Source organism: Malus domestica, chromosome 01, assembly GCF_042453785.1.
Source record: "Malus domestica chromosome 01, GDT2T_hap1".
Lineage (NCBI taxonomy): Eukaryota > Viridiplantae > Streptophyta > Magnoliopsida > Rosales > Rosaceae > Malus > Malus domestica.
The window spans coordinates 24778069-24796626 of NC_091661.1; the positions used below are offsets into that span (position 1 = coordinate 24778069).

General features: G+C 42.5%; 2 protein-coding genes across 5 annotated transcripts; both read left to right on the forward strand.

The window, feature by feature from the left end:
• Nucleotides 1–11630: 11630 nt before the first annotated feature.
• LOC103444471 (probable glycosyltransferase At5g03795) lies at nucleotides 11631–12686 on the forward strand. The gene has a single exon (XM_008383397.2). The coding sequence runs from the start codon at nucleotides 11631–11633 to the stop codon at nucleotides 12684–12686; it is 1056 nt and encodes a 351-aa protein (XP_008381619.1).
• A 1026-nt stretch (nucleotides 12687–13712) lies between these two features.
• On the forward strand, nucleotides 13713–18426 carry LOC103444473 (folylpolyglutamate synthase-like). Of its 4 annotated transcripts, none has more exons than XM_008383399.4 (16): nucleotides 13713–14057; nucleotides 14139–14281; nucleotides 14402–14467; nucleotides 14728–14837; nucleotides 14970–15030; nucleotides 15168–15251; nucleotides 15366–15422; nucleotides 15506–15566; nucleotides 15859–15905; nucleotides 16015–16092; nucleotides 16537–16695; nucleotides 16778–17041; nucleotides 17126–17204; nucleotides 17463–17615; nucleotides 17785–17924; nucleotides 17995–18426. In XM_008383399.4, exons 1-16 carry the CDS (start codon nucleotides 14045–14047, stop codon nucleotides 18052–18054), a joined length of 1575 nt encoding a protein of 524 aa, XP_008381621.1. In that variant the 5' UTR covers nucleotides 13713–14044; the 3' UTR covers nucleotides 18055–18426. The 4 variants fall into 4 exon arrangements, 2 of the variants coding, with proteins under 2 accessions (XP_008381621.1, XP_008381620.1); XR_011579362.1 differs by having other exon boundaries at nucleotides 13869–14057; nucleotides 17780–17924; nucleotides 17983–18426; XR_011579360.1 differs by having other exon boundaries at nucleotides 13869–14057; nucleotides 17780–17924.
• The last annotated feature ends 132 nt before the right edge of the window (nucleotides 18427–18558 follow it).

The window sequence follows — 18558 nt, forward strand, 5'->3', positions numbered from 1 at the left end:
TTCTCGAGACATGTTTTGAAGAAATAGTTTTAGAAATGACCAAGATTTTCAGTAGGATACCAAACGGACCCTTAGTCATTTATGCTCTTGTTAATTAGTTTTAGAGTTAAGTAAACATTATTCCCTTCATGTTTGATGAAAGTTGTAATTTTCTCTTTTTGCACTATAAACTATTGAAACTATATCAATTATGCTTTTGATTCAGATTGATTGTCTAATCCATCGTTATGACATAATGAGCATGAAATCCTTATATGAGCTAATATATAAGTCACATTTGTATGGTTGTACCGCATTGAAATAGTGAGCATGAGATCCTTATGGAGGATTCGATGTTCCAATAGACAAAATGTACGAATTGATACAATTTCAAAATCTCAAAGCGTAATGTGAGAAAATTAAACTTGATCGTCTATTTTAAAAACAATCTCAAATTAGGTACAAAATATAATTGCCCCTTAATTTTTTGGAAATTTTAACGAAAAGCTTCCGGTGTTGTTCACTTTAACGAAAAATCACATTTTTACACTAAAAAGTCAATCATTGTATTATTCACTTTACTCTTTATTTTGTTCTTATTGTTAAAACTTAAAATTTTAAAATCTTTTTTATTAGTTTTCTAATGAGCAGTTGTGGTCCTATGGAGGAAGAAGAAAAAACAATGGAAGGGCCCTTAATTTTTCTTTATATTAATTTAGAATGAAATTATATTATTTAATGATATTTATGATGATCTCTGTAGACATCGAAATTTCGGTAAATAAATGTTGACCGATAAATCAAAGTTTCAGCGCTCATGTATTACATAAATTTTACACGTAGCGTGTGTCTAAACAAAAAATCGAGAATCATCGGAAAAGTCATCAAACAGGACACGTGTCAACACCTGGCAGAAACGACTTATTTCATCTGGAATATTATATTCAAAATTAGGCCTTGGAAAATTCTATAAATAGAAGCCAATTTCATTCATTTAGGAACGAATTCATATTACACCTTGAAGCTCTGAAGCTTTGAAACTCCGAAGCTCTCAAGCATCCAAGTTCCCGAAGAATCAAGAAAGTGTTATTCGTTATTCGTTCATCGTTCATCCTAAGATCAAGCCCAAACGGCCCTTTGGATCAACAATCATCCACCAATTCAAGATCAAGCCCCGACGGCCCTTGAAGAAAGTGTTCTTCGTTCTTCGTTCATCGTTCTTTCAAGATCAAGCCCCGACGGCCCTTGGATTAACAAATCCACACAACTGTTCATCCTAAGATCAAGCCCCGACGGCCCTTTGGATCAACAATATCAACAAATCTACACAACATTTCTTCAAGATCAAGCCCCGACGGCCCTTGGATTAACAATCACCAATTCAAGATCAAGCCCCGACGGCCCTTGAAGAAAGTGTTCTTCGTTCTTCATTCTTCGTTCATCGTTCTTCCAAGATCAAGCCCCAACGACCCTTTGGATCAACAGTCATCCACCAATTCAAGATCAAGCCCCGACGGCCCTTGAAGAAAGCACCATCGTTCATCATCCGTTCATCCAAGATCAAGCCCCAACGGCCATTTGGATCAACAACGTCGACAAATCCACACATCCAACCGTTCTTCAAGATCAAGCCCAAAAGCCCTTGAAGATCTGTTCATCACTGTTCTTCAAGATCAAGCCCAAAAGCCCTTAAAGATCCGTTCATCACCGTTATTCAAGATCAAGTCTTAACGGCCCTTGAAGAAACACTCATCCTCAAGATTAAGCCCCAACGGCTCCTTGAAGATCCACTCAAATCCACCTTCAAAGATCAAGCCCACGGCCCCTTGAAGAAACTTCCAACAGTTCATCCAAGATCAAGCCTCGACGGCCCTTGGATCAACGAAACATCCACAAATCAATACCTTACGGAGATCGAATCAGATGATCAAATTTGAAAGAGATCATAACCCTACAAATCCATTAACATCAAAATATTATTTTATGCACGTTATTCTTGTCTCTTTCCTTTCAGGAAATTTTCGTGTTCACAAATTGGCACGCCCGGTGGGATCATCTCTACCTTTCATCTCTTTCTCCGTTTAAGGAATCCAAACACACCTCAAAGTCAATGGCATCACGCAAGGGACAAGCTGTTCCCGCAACCACTGAGGGAAAGATCCTAAGCATTTCTGCAGCAAACAGACAATCTATTGGCACCACAACCACTCATCAACATGCCACTTCAAAGTTAGTGCCGCTAAAAGAGCAAGGGGAGCATCAAAGGTGTGAGTCTGTCATCAACCTGACCTCGCTGAGGGCACCAAAGCATGCTGCTGAGGCACACAAGATGACATCCCAAAACAGCCAACGATGTTCTTCGTCAGCATCCTGGATGTCTAAAGGAAAGTTACGTTTATTGGTTGCACAAGTCATGACCATCGGCGTTACCTCCATCGAAGAACAACTGGCTCAAATGAATGAAGCGATCGCAAGGCTAACACGGATTGTTGAAGAAAAAGACTTGCAAATCGCTGCACTCGTCAGCCGACTGGAGCCACAAGACGGTGAGAAACCCGACCCAGAAGATGATCCACTAAAGAGAAGAGATGACGAAGAAGATGAGCCTCAGGTGGAGAAAAACGATGTGAAACCGGAGCCAGACCAAGCAGCGACACTCATGGGATCTCTTTCTATCCAGCAGCTGCAGGAGATGATCACCAACACCATCAAGGCACAGTACGAAGGGAGCTCACATACCTCATTGTTCTACTCGAAGCCCTACTCCAAGAAGATTGATGCCCTGAAGATGCCAAGGGGTTATCAACCACCAAAGTTCATGCAGTTTGATGGAAAAGGAAACCCGAAACAGCACGTTGCCCACTTTGTTGAAACTTACAACAACGCAGGGACCGAAGGGGACTACCTTGCCAAGCAGTTTGTGCGCTCGCCGAAAGGAAATGCCTTTGAGTGGTACACGGACCTAGAGCCTGAGTCCATCAACAGCTGGGAGCAATTAGAGCGGGAATTCCTCAACCGCTTTTATAGCACTCGCCGCACTGTGAGCATGCTAGAGCTGACGAGCACAAAGCAGTGGAAGGACGAGCTAATCATTGACTACATTAACAGATGGCGCACTCTAAGCCTCGACTGTAAAGACAGGCTCTCAGAAACCTCTTCAATCGAGATGTGCATCCAAGGTATGCAATGGGGTTTGCAATACATCCTTCAAGGCATTAAACCACAGACCTTCGAGGAATTGGCCACTCGCGCCTATGCCATGGAGTTAAGCATCGCCCATCATGGGAAGAAGGGACCGATCGCCGACTACAAGAACGACAAAGATCTTGAGACAAAGGTGGAGAAGGTTACGGGGAAATCCCCCAAGGAAGCAATGACAGTCAACACAGCTCCCGTCAAAATCCCTACACGAGGCAAGACGATTCAAGCCGAAGGCTTTCGTGATCAAGAGATGCGTAGACGCACTTTAAAGGAGCTTGAGAAGAAAACTTATCCATTCCCTGACTCTGATGTGGTTGCCATGTTAGAAGACTTGCTGGAAAAGAAAGTGATCGGCTTGCCTGAGTGCAGACAGCCAGAAGAGATGAATCGCACCGACAGTCCAAGGTACTGTAAATTCCACCGCTTCATCAGTCATCCGACAGAAAAGTGCTTCGTGCTGAAAGATCTCATCATGAAGCTGGCTTAAAAAGGAATCATCGAGCTAGATCTTGACGATGTGGTGAAGTCAAACTATACCACCATCATTTTTGGCTCTTCCAACTCAAAGTTTTCACCTCAACCGCTGGGGGCATCCTCAAAGACAAGCAAAGTTGAAGGATGGACTCAAGTCATTCCTAAGAAATTGCAAAAGAAGCATACGTCTCTTCCACAAGTCCGCCAATCGGAAAGGGGGCAAAACAGCTCTTGTCAACCTTCAAAGCAACATGAACGTGTTGAAGATGATGAAATTGCGACACAAAGATCGTCCGTTGCCATCACGATGCGCGACTTCTTGCCCGAAGACTTCTTCAATCACTCGGTCAAGACTCTTTGCTATGAAAATTGTAAGGAATGCCTCTCCAGGATCGTTTGACAAATTCACAAAGCTCATTGTTCGCACGAGCCTAAACTGCACGAACCAACGCTCTTGGTCCGCACGAGCCTAAAAGGGGACAACCAACGCTCCTGGTCCGCACGAGTATAAAAGGCGACAACAAACGCTCATTGCATGTACGAGCTAAAACTGCAAACGGCAACAAACGCTCCTTACCTGCACGAGCTGAAACTGCAAATGGCACTAAGACACGCTCCTTGCCTGCACGAGTTAAAACTGCAAACGGCACCAAAAGAAAATACCAAAAAAAAAAATGTATTTGAACTACGTTTTGACTTGATCTCTTTCTTTGGAAGGGTACGTAGGAAGCTCGAGCATTCGATATCGAGTTCAGTCACATCAAAAAAAAAAAAGGTTTGATTAACGTCTCATTGATGAAGGTCAATTTTATTACAAATTTACTTGCAATTTTCTTTGCACAAAATTAAATTACAGTTTCTTTGAAAAAAAAAAGAAACAGAAAAAAAAATGAATACATATGTTATTATGTATTTTAAAAAAAAAAGAAAAAAAAAAGAAATATATATATATATGTATATATATATAGGCCCAGCCCCGGCTCTTAGAACCCAATCCACTCAACTTGCAGCTTGCCTCATGCCTGCCCTCCAAAACATGAGTCACAACCCATTCTTCTAGCCCATTCCCCATACCATTATCAGACCAGGAGATACGCCGCAGACGGTGAAGACGCGGCTGAGACAGTGGGTCCAGGTGGTTGCTGGCACGGTGAAACAGGGTTCGTGAGGTGATCAATGTAACCAAACCAGAGTTAAAGGTTGTAACCAAAACATCAATGTCAAACTTTGTCAATGATTGTTGTTTATGGTTCCAATTTCCACCGCTCAACTCCCCAGCCACGTCACTCTCTCTCCCTCTTCAACTCTCTCGATGTTTCTGATCTCTCCCGCATCCATCTTCTTCCCGTGCTCATCCTCTCACCTTCTCCAAGATCAGATGCCGGAATCGAAGCAATTGCGACGGTGGCGCCAGTCTGCTTTGCCCTCACTCCCCCCGAATCCCACCTACTATACATGGTGCGCACACCCGGAGCAAGCGAACCTCTTCCTCCTTTACAATTTAATCAGGACCGTCGTCCGTACATCAGCAAACACCATGAAGCAGCTCATCCCGCCTCCGCTCCGGCCTCCCCGCCGCCGTCTCTTCTAACCCTAAGCCTGATTTTGTCCTGGGCCAGCTCAGCGAAGCTCCAAATGCGGGAAATTTGTCTAACCCCACGATTAAATTCGAAGCGCCGGAGAATGTTGCTACTGATTGTGAAGCTGGGCCGTCCGAGGAGAAGAAGGATGGGAAGCAATCGGACAGTGCTAGTTTTGCGGTGAAATCCGGTGGTGAGTCCGATTTGCCGCCTGCTCTTAAGCCCGATTTGATCGAGAAAGGGTTGGATGTTGCAGATGTTGATGCTGGTTCACTACCTATGAAGGTTGAGAAATTTGATGAAGTGGAACACCCTAAATCTGAGAGATGCAACAAAGAGGAGGTCGTCCAAACCCAAGTAACAGTGACCGGGCGCAAGCCTATTGTCCAAATCAGGCCCCGGCCCATCTTCCAAAAGCTACTTGCACAAGCCGAAGAGGAAGGTTCTTCGGACCCTTTCCCAATCCACGCTTCTGCAACCTTTTATTCTTCCTCCCCTCGTTTTAGATCTGACATCATCAATGACGGCAATGGAGCTGCTGCTGGTCCGTCCACCCTTTCCGTCCACCCAACTTCTTCGTCATCGGTAAAACCCAGAAGCATCGGTAGTAATTCCCGCCACGACGATGAGTTTTACAACACGATGAGGGCTAAGATTTCTTTTCTTTCTGCCAAGAAAAAAGAAGAAAGTGAGTAATGGTGCTGCTACTACTGGTAATGGTGGTGCTACTGTTGCATCTTCCGGTCGGGAAGCTGTTAACATGGTGTTTAACCGAAGCAAGTCTACCACCACCCCGCGGTGGGGCCACCATTTCCTAGATGGTTCTGATGATTTTAGTCCAAGGAAGAAAGACGGGTTCTGGTCGTTTCTGTATCACTCATCCACCAAGAACTCGTCGCACGCTCTGAACAAGAAGGTAATGGAGAAGTCCAGCTTCAGAGACAACTCTAACTCCAAGATCTCTTCCTTCAGCATGCCTTCAAAGGGTTGAGCTGCTACACATCTGCCGTCATCAACAATCCGCACTATCCTTAGCATTGGTGCCACCAGTAGCTCTTCTCCGTCGTGACTCATCCTCCTCTACAAGCCTTCTCCTTCTCCCCATCAGCTTCAGCAGCAAGTGCAGCCCCTCCTCCTTCGTATTTTCTCGAACTTAGGCCTGGGTTTTCACCCACGAACCCAGCTTGCAGAGAGCACCATATATAAAAAAAAAAATTTGGTGGAATCTTGGTGGACAGCACCATGCAAAATAAAATAAAATAAAATAAAATAAAATAAAGTTATAAAGGTTTCGGTGCATCAGGCACCATACAAAAGAAACAAGAAAAAAAATTAAAAAATATTATAATATATATAAATGGATGGTGCATCAAGCACCATGTGCAAAGAAAAAAAAAATATATATAAAATAAATGGATGGTGCATCAGGCACCATCTGCAAGCAAAAAAAAAAAAAAATCTTTATGCTTTTGGCATTAAATATACACACACACACACACACACACACACACACACAAAGAATGAAATAAGGCTCATTTATTGATTTCTCTGAAAATTTACATAAATGTACATTTTACATCAGTCAAAAAAAAAAAAAGAAAAAAAAGCAAACAGGAAGGAGCCTTCACGAAGGTTGCTCGTGTGAAACTCATCACTCGGCGAAACCCCAGGAGGAGGAGGCACCGAAGGTTAATCATTTGGAGCTTCATTACGCGGTACAGCCCCAGAAGACGAAGGCAAATGTTGTTGGAACAAACCCACAAACCTCTGATGATCAAATAAAATCTGACCATCGGATTCTTGCATCTGGTCAATCTTCCTCTTCATGTTTGTAGCATAGTTATGTGCAAGCCTGTGTAACTGTTTATTCTCATGCTTGAGCCCTCTAATCTCCTGTTTGAAACTCATCACTTCAGCCGCCAATGATTCAACTTGACGGGTTCGAGCAAATAGGCGTTGGGCCATATTAGACACAGAACCTGCACACTGCACACTGAGAGCCAGAGAATCCTTAACAGCCAACTCATCAGACCGTTTGGAAAGCAGTCTGTTATCTTTGGGAGTGACAAGGTTCCGGGCCACCACCGCAGCGGTCATATCATTCTTCATCATCGAATCCCCAACGGTAAGAGGACCAGTAGGGGATATGAAGGATGGATGCCATATGTCGTCTGGAGAAGGCGGGACTACCTCTTCACCAAGGTTCAAATCAAAACGACGATCAGAGAGTCCAGACATTTTCAAAGGTGTTGAAGAAAGAAGAGGTCGAACAAATCAAGATCTTAGAAGTGCAAGAAAGGAGTTTCTACAAGCGAAAATTCAAAGTGTGCTTTGAAACGAACTGCGTGCCTCTATAAAGATCAACACTCGAAGGGATTTCAGAGATCGAAGAGGCGAGCTCAGAATTCGAAGAGGCCAATTCAAAAATCAAAGAGGCAAGCTCAGAAATGGGAGAAGCATCTTGCTTTTCCAGAAGCGTCAGCACCCGTCACGCGCAAACTCAGCTTTGCAGAAATCATGGGCAATTTGTCGAAGCGCCAATCCCAGATATCGAAGAGGCGCCAGTCCTTTTCAGCCTCGTCAACACCCGTCACACGCAAACTCAGCTTTGCGGAAATCACGGGCAATTTGTCGAAGCACCGATCCCAGATATCAAAGAAGCGCCATTCTTTTTCAGCCTCGTCAACACCTGTCACATGCACACTCAGCTTGACGAAAATTACGGACAATTTGTCGAAGATTTCTGATAAAGAAGAAAGCACGTGAAGCCATACTGATCAATCACGCATTGGTTGCCGACACGAGTAAAAGAATAGTACCTCTACAGGTACTAAAGAATTTCCTATAACTGACCACTTTCACCCTCCATAGTAAGGCAGACATACAGAACCTTTCTTCATCTCCGAGAACCTTTCTTCATCTCTGAGAACCTTTTTTCATCTCCAAAAAATGCTTTCCCAACGAAGCCTCTCGAGTCACTCAGTGTTCCTTATTCCCTGGGGTACCTCTGCAAGAAAATGACTCCAAAGCAAAAGTATCTCATATCACCAAGGTAGAAAGCAAGAGTATCTCATATCATGCTTTTTCCCTGTCCTTTCCTTTGTCCTTGTTCTTACCTACAAAGACAAGGATAAAGAAAACAATATGCCGGAACCTCCATTCAAACTCGGGTAAGGAACCGACTGCTTGGAACCCTTCCCTGATTGCCTACCTATCACTGCTCTTGAGTACTCGTCTCCCACTGCTGCTGTACTTCTAAAGAAGCTGCCACACCTGCCTGAAGAACAGATAAGGCAAGTGAAAATGATACCTTGCAGCAAGTGGAGACAACGTGCAGAAGAAACAAGCAGAGAAGAATGCAGTCTTCACAGTCAGCTCAGCAGAAGGAGTCCGAGCTGAGGAACTCAAGAAGCTGCCACATCTGCCTAAAGAAACAAGTAGAGAAGAATGCAGCCTGCATAGTCAGCTCAGCAGAATGAGTCTGAGCTGAAGAGCTCGAGAAGATGCTACATTCTGCCAGAAGAATAGATAAGACAAGGGAAAATGATACATTGAAGCATGTGGAGACAAGCACAACAAAGCACGTGCCGATTCATCCGCTACTTCTTCAAAATCAAAAGTATCTCATATCATCAGTGTTGCAATCACTCTGAACGGTGAACTCATTTTGACCCTCAAATTCTTGGGTCGACTTGCTAGGCGTTGTGGGCTGCATGTGTCGTTTCACCACCCTTGAATCAAATCCTTAAAGATCAAGTCACCAACTGGAAGAAGAGCCCATCAATCTTGAAGATCATACCGTTGACCAAACTGCTCAAGTGTGAATTAGAAAGATTGAACAAAGCAACAAGTCGTCACCTTCACCTCGTGCCTGCTTGCCATGTGTTCGAGTCAACCTTCAAGAATCAAACCTCAACGGTCCTTGAAGCAGTTTCCGGCCAAATTCAAGATCAAGCCTCGATGGCCCTTGAAGAAATCACAAGTCCGATTCAAGATCAATTGTCTACCACTCTTGAATCAAAACCTAGTTCAAGAATAAGCTGTGGAAAATCAACAATTGGAGGAATCCAGAAAATCCTCCAACCTAGTTCAAGATCAAAGCTGTGGAAAGTCAACAAAGCGCAAAAAACGAATACGTGCCGATTCATCCACTACCCAAGCCAAAGATCATCTACCACATGAAGCTCCTTGTGGTCCAATTTCAACCTTCAAGATCAAGCCTCGATGGCCCTTGAAGAAATTCCAAACAAATTCAAGATCACGCCTTGACGGCCCTTGAAGAAATTTCCAGCCCAATTCAAGTTCAAGCCCCGACGGCCCTTGGATCGACATCTACAATAAGGGACTTCAAAACACAATCTCCTACACATGACAAGCACATGTATACGACGCGCCTTGAAGTGGGGGCATTTGTAGACATCGAAATTTCGGTAAATAAATGTTGACCGATAAATCAAAGTTTCAGCGCTCATGTATTACATAAATTTTACACGTAGCGTGTGTCTAAACAAAAAATCGAGAATCATCGGAAAAGTCATCAAACAGGACACGTGTCAACACCTGGCAGAAACGACTTATTTCATCTGGAATATTATATTCAAAATTAGGCCTTGGAAAATTCTATAAATAGAAGCCAATTTCATTCATTTAGGAACGAATTCATATTACACCTTGAAGCTCTGAAACTCCGAAGCTCTCAAGCATCTAGGTTCCCGAAGAATCAAGAAAGTGTTATTCGTTCTTCGTTCATCGTTCATCCTAAGATCAAGCCCAAACGGCCCTTTGGATCAACAATCATCCACCAATTCAAGATCAAGCCCCGACGGCCCTTGAAGAAAGTGTTCTTCGTTCATCGTTCTTCCAAGATCAAGCCCTGACGGCCCTTTGGATCAACAAAATCAACAAATCTACACAACATTTCTTCAAGATCAAGCCCCGACGGCCCTTGAAGAAGCTCCCAACCGTTCTTCCAAGATTAAGCCCCGACGGCCCTTGGATTAACAATCACCAATTCAAGATCAAGCCCCGACGGCCCTTGAAGAAAGTGTTCTTCGTTCTTCGTTCATCGTTCTTCCAAGATCAAGCCCCAACGGCCCTTTGGATTAACAGTCATCCACCAATTCAAGATCAAGCCCCAACGGCCCTTGAAGAAAGCACCATCGTTCATCATCCGTTCATCCAAGATCAAGCCCCAACGACCATTTGGATCAACAACGTCGACAAATCCACACATCCAACCGTTCTTCAAGATCAAGCCCAAAAGCCCTTGAAGATCCGTTCATCACCGTTATTCAAGATCAAGTCTTAACGGCCCTTGAAGAAACACTCATCCTCAAGATTAAGCCCCAACGGCTCCTTGAAGATCCGCTCAAATCTACCTTCAAAGATCAAGCCCACGGCCCCTTGAAGAAACTTCCAACAGTTCATCCAAGATCAAGCCTCGACGGCCCTTGGATCAACGAAACATCCACAAATCAATACCTTACGGAGATCGAATCAGAGGATCAAATTTGAGAGAGATTGTAACCCCAAAAAATCAAAAAACACAAATATTATTTTGTGTACGTTGTTCTTGTCTCTTTCCTTTCAGGAAATTTTCGTGTTCACAATCTCGTTAAGATTTCATGATTTTATGGTTGTTTTTACGTGGTGTTTTTTGATTGGACACATTGCTCCCATGCCTATGCAAAATCGAAATACTAAAAAGAGTAGTTAAAGAAAAAGTACGGATATTGATTTGGAGCACTCACATTCACAAAATCATTATGAGGGTTAATCTACTATTCTGCTATTATAATATAAATAATATCGTTTATTTAAAAAAAAAACTCTTTATTTAAGTTACATGCTTACATAATACTAGCAATTTTTGCTCATTAATAGATCGAATAACTCAACAAACTACAACGCCACCAAATAAGAATTGTTTATGCATAAGCGCATGCCACGCGTAAAAGTTGATGTTGTCAGCGATCCACATTAGAGATAAAAGTCTAGATTAAAAAATAGGCACGTTAATTCAATCATTAACTTCTATGTCATTTAATTTACAAAATTTAGTCTACAAATTTAATTTATCTAACAATATTTGACTAATCTCTCAATTAACAATTAACACAAACAAGCACATTCTTATAAATCGCTAATCTAGTTTTATATTAGTACAGTGATTATCTCAGCATTGTATTAATCACCCACTCATTGTCCGAAATAATAAATAAATGGACCACGCCTTGCTTCCCGGTGGGACGCAACCTTGCCACCACTTCACAGTTTAAACCATTTCGTCGCCCTTTAAACAATTGGCATCTTCTCCTCTTCGTCTTCAACCTCACGCATTACCAGTGAGAAAGAGTGAAGTTTCACAGTCTAAGGCCCCCATTTGGCCGTTTCAAAATGTCCACCGCCTCTATATTACGGCTTCTCCTCCTCCACTTCTCTCTCTCCACCGTCCTCGCCGCTCATTCCCAGCCCCTCACTTCCCCCTACCTCTCACCCAACACAATTCACCCAAATTACCAAAACATGTTCAATTCCTTCAAAATCTTCATCTACAACTCAAACAGCACCTTCCCCTTTACCTCCCCATCCCAATCGCTCTTCTACACGCGCCTCCAGGACAGCCACTTCCCCACCGAAAACCCCGAAAAAGCCCATCTCTTCTTCGTCCCCTTCCCCTCCGACCTCCCCCCGCGCTCCGTCTCGCGCCTCATCAGATCGCTCCGCACCGAGCTTCCCTACTGGAACCGCACCCTCGGCGCTGACCATTTCTACCTCTCATGCACCGGCATCGGGTACGAATCGGACCGGAATCTCGTCGAGTTGAAGAAAAACTCGGTCCAGATCTCGTGCTTCCCGACGCCGGCCGGGAAGTTCATCCCTCACAAGGACATTTCGCTTCCGCCGGTCCCGAGCACTCCCGCGCCGACGACCAACACCACGAGTTTCTTGGGCTACGCCAAGTTCGATTGGGTCAAAGAGTCAACGTTAGTCAAGGAACTGAGCAGCGACCCCGATTTTCTGATCGAATCCAAGCCGTCGGATCTGAATACTTTCGCGGACAGACTCGGCGGGAGCAAATTCTGTCTGTTCGAGTACGGAGGAGGCGACGTGTCGGGGATCTGGGAGGCGCTGCGTTTCGGGTGCGTGCCGGTGGTGATTACCGACCGTCCGATCCACGACCTGCCGTTCTCGGACGTGCTGAGGTGGCAGGAGATCGCGTTGTTCGTGGGACGTCGTGGCGGGGTAGTGACGGACCTGAAGCTCGTGTTGGGTCGCGCGTGTTGGGAGCGGCACGAAAAGATGAGACAATTAGGTGTGGCTGCAAGTCGGCACTTTATGTGGAACGAGACACCGGAGCCGTTCGATTCGTTTTATACGTTGATGTATCAGCTGTGGCTGAGACGGCACACCGTCAGATACGTCAGAAGAGAATCACCGTTTGTCGTTTGATATGGTTGTACGGTCTTACATTGGGCCTAAAGCTGGTAATTGGGTTTAATATTGTATTTGGATTTGCCATGGATTTGATACAAATGGAATTTGGGGTCTGGATCGGTTTTTACGCTAAAATTGCGGCCTAATCAAGATATTATATTATTTGGTTCGGTTTAGTTTGCTTCGATTTATTTTTTCATAACAATCATATCAAATTGAGGATTTGATTTTTTTTCTTTAAGAAATAATATTATTTACACTAAAATGATAGAGCGTGGACTAAGTCTTACATTTGACTAGCAATAATATAGTTCAATTCGTCTTTGACGATAATCAAATACGAGACTTTATTTTTTCGTCACAATCATTTTTTTTTTAACTCGGACGATTTTCACTCAAAAAAACTTGGACGATTTGATTTTTTTTAATTTTTTTTACAAATAATATTTTTTACACTAAAAGGCAAAGGGATGGGCTAAGTCTCACAATGGGCTACCAATAATGTAGTTCAATTCATTTTTTGCGAGAATCGAACCTGAGACTTCTCGCTCCTAGCTTTACAACTAAAACAAAATACCACTAGACCGTAATACTAAGTAACATTCAGACGCATGGACGGAGCCAATGAAGGCTCAATGGGGGGCAGATGCCCCCACTCAAGTAATTAATATGTTTAGTTGCAGACTATAATTATATAATATACACAGTTATCTTTGAAGAAAATATGTATCTAATATCCAACATACATTCATTCTACTTATACTCCAAATCAAATATTATATGAGCAATAGTGCTCTTGTTCTATCATTCCAACCAAAAAAACCATCCCCTTGCCTATCATGTACTTATATTTTTTTCATCACTTTGCCACTTTCTACTACTATGTTGAAATTTTTGTAACATTAAAATTGTGATACATCATTATTTGAAATCATCCTTAATATCATATTGCGTATAACCATACTATAATAAGGTTTTCTTAACTATTTTCGGTTGCCCCACTAGAAATTTTTTATAGCTCTGTCCATGTTCAGACGGTTTGATTTTGGTTTTGGACTCGAAACTAACTTAGGACGTTTGGCATGGCCTCCTGCATGGGTGTCCAAGTTCCCAGGAGCGGAGTCCGTAGCCCGAGTCACGGGCGGTTAGGTCTTTAACTAACCATGACAGGCTTGGCAGAGGGTATTTGCGCACAGCAGAAAAATGTTTGGTTTGTTCGTTTGCTAATCCATCACGTCACGTCACCATGTCTTTGTTCCTTATTTTTTCAACCTTTCAACCCCAATCCCTTTATCTTTTAGCGCTTAAATACTCACCTTCTATACATATTACTCTCCGTTCGATTCAGATCTAAACCAACCACTCCGCTCGCCATGGTGGAAGCAGGTAAATACGAAATTATACGACCCCCTCCTCCTCCTCCTCCTCCTCCTCGTCCTATCTATTCATTCGTTGTTTTGCATGCAGGCGGCAATGGCTCCTCGGCGCCGCCTCCGGCAACTCCCTACGAGAAGGCATTGGCCGCTCTATCCTCCTTGATCACCAAACGCAGTCGTGCCGATAAGAGCAACAGGGGCGACCGCTTCGACCTCCTCTTCGACTATCTCAAAGTAAATTTTCTTTCGCTTCTGAAAAATACAGGAGCTTTGTTCACTGGTTAAGCGACGTCGTATTTGAGCTCATGTGTTTGCAAATTCGAGTATTAATGGCGTTTATGTAATAACATGCAGATTCTGGAGTTGGAGGAGCCAATTGCACAGATGAAGATTATTCACGTTGCTGGCACCAAAGGCAAGGTATATACAGAATTTTGGAGTTTAGTAATTTTCACACTTCTCTTGTGACTTGCGAGTGCGGAAAAAATTGTAATATATTCAGTTTAGAGCGCAGATGGTTCAAGAGAAGTGCTAAAATCGCTACACTTTATCGTTAATATATTTGAAGTTACAAACTTTTCTTTAGTACTGTGACTCTCTATATATACACTGGCCTTAGTTACTTGTTTATGTATGATGTGGGACTGATTGCTGTTTTCTTGTTTTGGGGGATTGGAAAGGGATCCACCTGCACCTTCACAGAGTCGATATTACGCCATTGCGGTTTTCGCACTGGACTTTTCACGTCTCCTCATCTCATTGATGTTCGAGAAAGATTTCGGTTGGATGGGTGAGTTTAGGGTAAGCGTAGGCCTAGTTGCTTTCATATAACTGCCATGTTACCAAGTAAGTTTTGTAAGTTTTTATGCAATGTGTTTGCCTTCAAAAATTTAAATTTTCTTGTTTTGGTTGATTGCTACAGTGTGGACATCAATGAAGAGAAATTTTTAGCATATTTCTGGTGGTGTTTCGAGAGACTTGAGGTAATCCGTGCTTGGTTTTCTTTTATCTTTGCTGGGCGTCTTTCTATTCTTTCGATGCCTGTGTTTGTAATTGTGAATTAGCACTTTTTCGTTCTGCTATGTATTGATCAATGTAAAACTTTGTATTGCAAATGCAGGAAAAAGCTACTGACGATATACCAATGCCTACCTACTTTCGCTTCCTTGCCTTGCTTGCCTTCAAAATATTTGCAGCAGAACAGGTTTGATGCATATCTTCTTGGTTGCTTCCATGTAACATCCTTCCTCTCCAGAAATGCTACTGATATCGATGATGTGAATCAGAAATGTTGCTTTTATTTTAATCTTCTATGCAGGTAGATGTTGCTATCCTGGAGGTTGGGTTAGGCGGTAGGTTTGATGCAACGAATGTGGTATGTGAAATGGTATTTGAGTACGAAATTCATTAATTCGCTTACTTTGACAATAACCGAGTACGGATGCATTAACGTTTCAGGTTCAGGCACCTGTTGTCTGTGGTATATCTTCCCTTGGCTATGACCACATGGAGATTCTTGGTTAGTGTTTTCTCAAACCTATATATTTACATGTGAGTAATTGAGACATTTTAATTGAAAATATAAATACAAAGAACATATGCAAATGTTTTATGTAGTTGAAATGCTATACAATTACTAGCTGGCATGTTCTGGTGTCTGAACTGTCATTTTGGGCCATTGATCAAGTGGATTATTGCTTGAATGTGCAGTCCAGATTGTCTAGCAACACGATATACAAAGATTAATACATGTCCACGGATGTCTAATACGCATAATTGATTTTGTTTTCTTTGTTGTATGCTATAAATAGGAAATACTCTGGGAGCAATTGCAGGGGAGAAGGCTGGAATCTTCAAGGTTTTCATTAAAATTACATTTTTCAAATGCATATGATGACTGGTAATATGTCTCACAGAACTTAGACTCACTTCTGTTACTGTACCCATTGTTTTTGCTTTCAATTCAGTCTAGGGTTCCTGCCTTTACTGTGCCTCAACCTGATGAAGCAATGCGTGTACTGGAAGAGAAGGCTTCTCGGTTGGATGTAGGTTGCATGACATTACCCTTCACTGATTTTGTTTCCCTCAGAATTGAAAATGCATGATACAGAATGTAAGAAATTTGATGTCTCTTCTAGAAAAACTGTAATATACAAGCGCTCATCTAATAAGTAGATGAACTCCTAACGAACAGATAATTATATCAAAGTTTTGAGATACGTTCTGTGCACATTGTTGTTTTAAGAACCCCTTTAAGTACTGACATGCTCTTAAACATTCACTGGCACCCTTTGCAGCTTAAGTCTCAACTTGCATTCTTCTGCAATCCTAGGATACTTATGTTTTATCGGAAGTCGTAGGATTCTGAATTTAGGTTCTTTAAGGACTACAAAGTTGTTAAGTCATAACTACCATGTTGGAAGGAGCATGAGCTAAATAGAAAACTCACAGAATGTCTTCAATGAACTGAGAGATTATGCTGGTTCCAGGTACCCCTTCAACTCGTACGACCGTTGGATCCTAATATGCTGAATGGCTTAAAACTTGGGCTAGAAGGCGAGCACCAGTATGTTAATGCTGGTCTTGCTATTGCACTGTCCTCTACATGGCTCCAGAGGACCGGTCACCTTGAATACCCCGAACATAGTGTAAGTTCTATGAGCAATCAGCTCTCCGCTTTATTCTTGATATCTATGTTGATGGATCTATATGCATATACAAATGGAACAGACCTCTCTGCCGGAGCAATACATCAAAGGACTAACTGCTAAAGTCAGTTTACAAGGACGGGCTCAAATAGTTCCTGATCGCTTTATTAACAGCGAAAGCCCTGAAGATCTCGTGTTTTATTTGGACGGTGCACATAGCCCAGAAAGCATGGAAATATGCGCTAGATGGTTTTCTCATTCTGTTCAGCCACCCGGTACTTCTAGATCATCACATGATTGGGTACAGAGGCACCCTATTGAAACAGTCAGGAAGAATTCAGAACAGGTAGACGCTTTATTTTACAAGCCTTGGAGATATTCATTTTCCTCTTGCTGTTACTGAGAAAAAGATGATGATAAATACTTGCAGATATTGCTGTTTAATTGTATGTCAGTGAGGGATCCTCAGTTGCTTCTTCCGAACCTGATGAAAACATGTGCCAGTCACGGTGAGCATACACATTACTTGATGTAATCCCCTGAATTTTCGTCTTTTGAAGATCTAAAAGGAATTTATAGGTTCAGATTCATTCTTTATATATTTGATCTACAATGAATTTTGTGAGGATCCGTGATTGGAAAGTTAAGACGGGTTTATAAGGAATTAGGCCACTCCCCTATTGCCAATTGGTTTTATGGCGGTACCTCACCTTCCTTCAACTTTCTTGAACTATTTTTTGAAGGAACTTATGAGATTTTGGTTTTAGGTGTCTACTTCAAGAAGGCTCTGTTTGTACCAAACACATCAGTGAATCACAAGGTCGGATCGCATTCCTTGCCTCCGACTGATTCTCAGGTGGATTTGTCGTGGCAGTTCGCTCTTCAAAAAGTGTGGGAAAATTTAATGATGGGTAACAAAGGTATGTGGCTTATAACATAAAATGTCAATTAAGTTAACTTGGTCTTCAAACAACATATGTATATACACACATATATACACATACCATATAATTCAGGAGTGCACTGTATTTCCCAGTTGGAAGTGTTTGTATATTTTGAGTTTAATAGGAGGCGATGACAATAGCGCAGGCACTGTTCGTGAAGAACTAACAGATGATAAGGAAATCGCCGTCAAAAGTTGCGAAAATAGTGCAGTTTTTCCGTCCCTCCCGTCAGCTATACAATGGCTCAGGGACAGTGTCCGGCAAAGTAAATCTGTCCGTTTTCAGGTAATGCCGGTTTTTAGGAGGTTGGTATATTTTGTTTTTCACTTTCATGGAACCAAAGTTTATATATCAGGTCCTTGTAACTGGTTCGTTACATCTTGTTGGCGATGTGTTGAGATTCATCAAGAAATGAGGCGTACTACGAAGCTGAAGCCTCCTATTTGCAAGTCTGTCGAACTTCAAGATTTTCTGTATTCGCTTGGGAAAAGCCATGAACCGTTCTAATTTCCCAGGGACTCCGAGGTGGTCAAGTGCCGACTGCCTCAACGTGCTTCTGCTACATACTGTATGTTCTCAACTGCCACATATTTCGTGTCGGCGTTTCTTAGCGGCTACATTTAAACAAGATACCGGCGTTTTGTTTGAGGGTGGGGCTATTTTCCTCACCCCTGTATCGCTATAACAACACGACCTTATTGAGACGTTTCATTTCTTTGTCGACGGATTTGTTTGTATGAAAGACAATAATATCTGCAATTTCAGTCATGTTTTTCAGAAAAGCAAATCATTTTAGTTAACATCCCTCGAAGATCTCTCATAACCTAGCTGACTTAGTGCTCGTTTGAATGTGCTCTAATACTCGATGCGAGTTGGGATCTTCTACCCTGAAAGCATGTCCAAGAGATTTGAAGACGAG

Excerpts from the sequence above, each read along its gene's own strand:
- LOC103444471 (XM_008383397.2), top strand. The coding sequence starts at position 11,631 with ATGTCCACCGCCTCTATATTACGGCTTCTCCTCCTCCACTTCTCTCTC.
- LOC103444473 (XM_008383398.4), top strand. Across the intron at positions 16,093-16,536 it reads AGAAGGCTTCTCGGTTGGAT|GTACCCCTTCAACTCGTACG; the intron begins GTAGGTTGCATG and ends TGCTGGTTCCAG. Across the intron at positions 17,616-17,784 it reads TTTAATGATGGGTAACAAAG|GCACTGTTCGTGAAGAACTA; the intron begins GTATGTGGCTTA and ends ACAATAGCGCAG.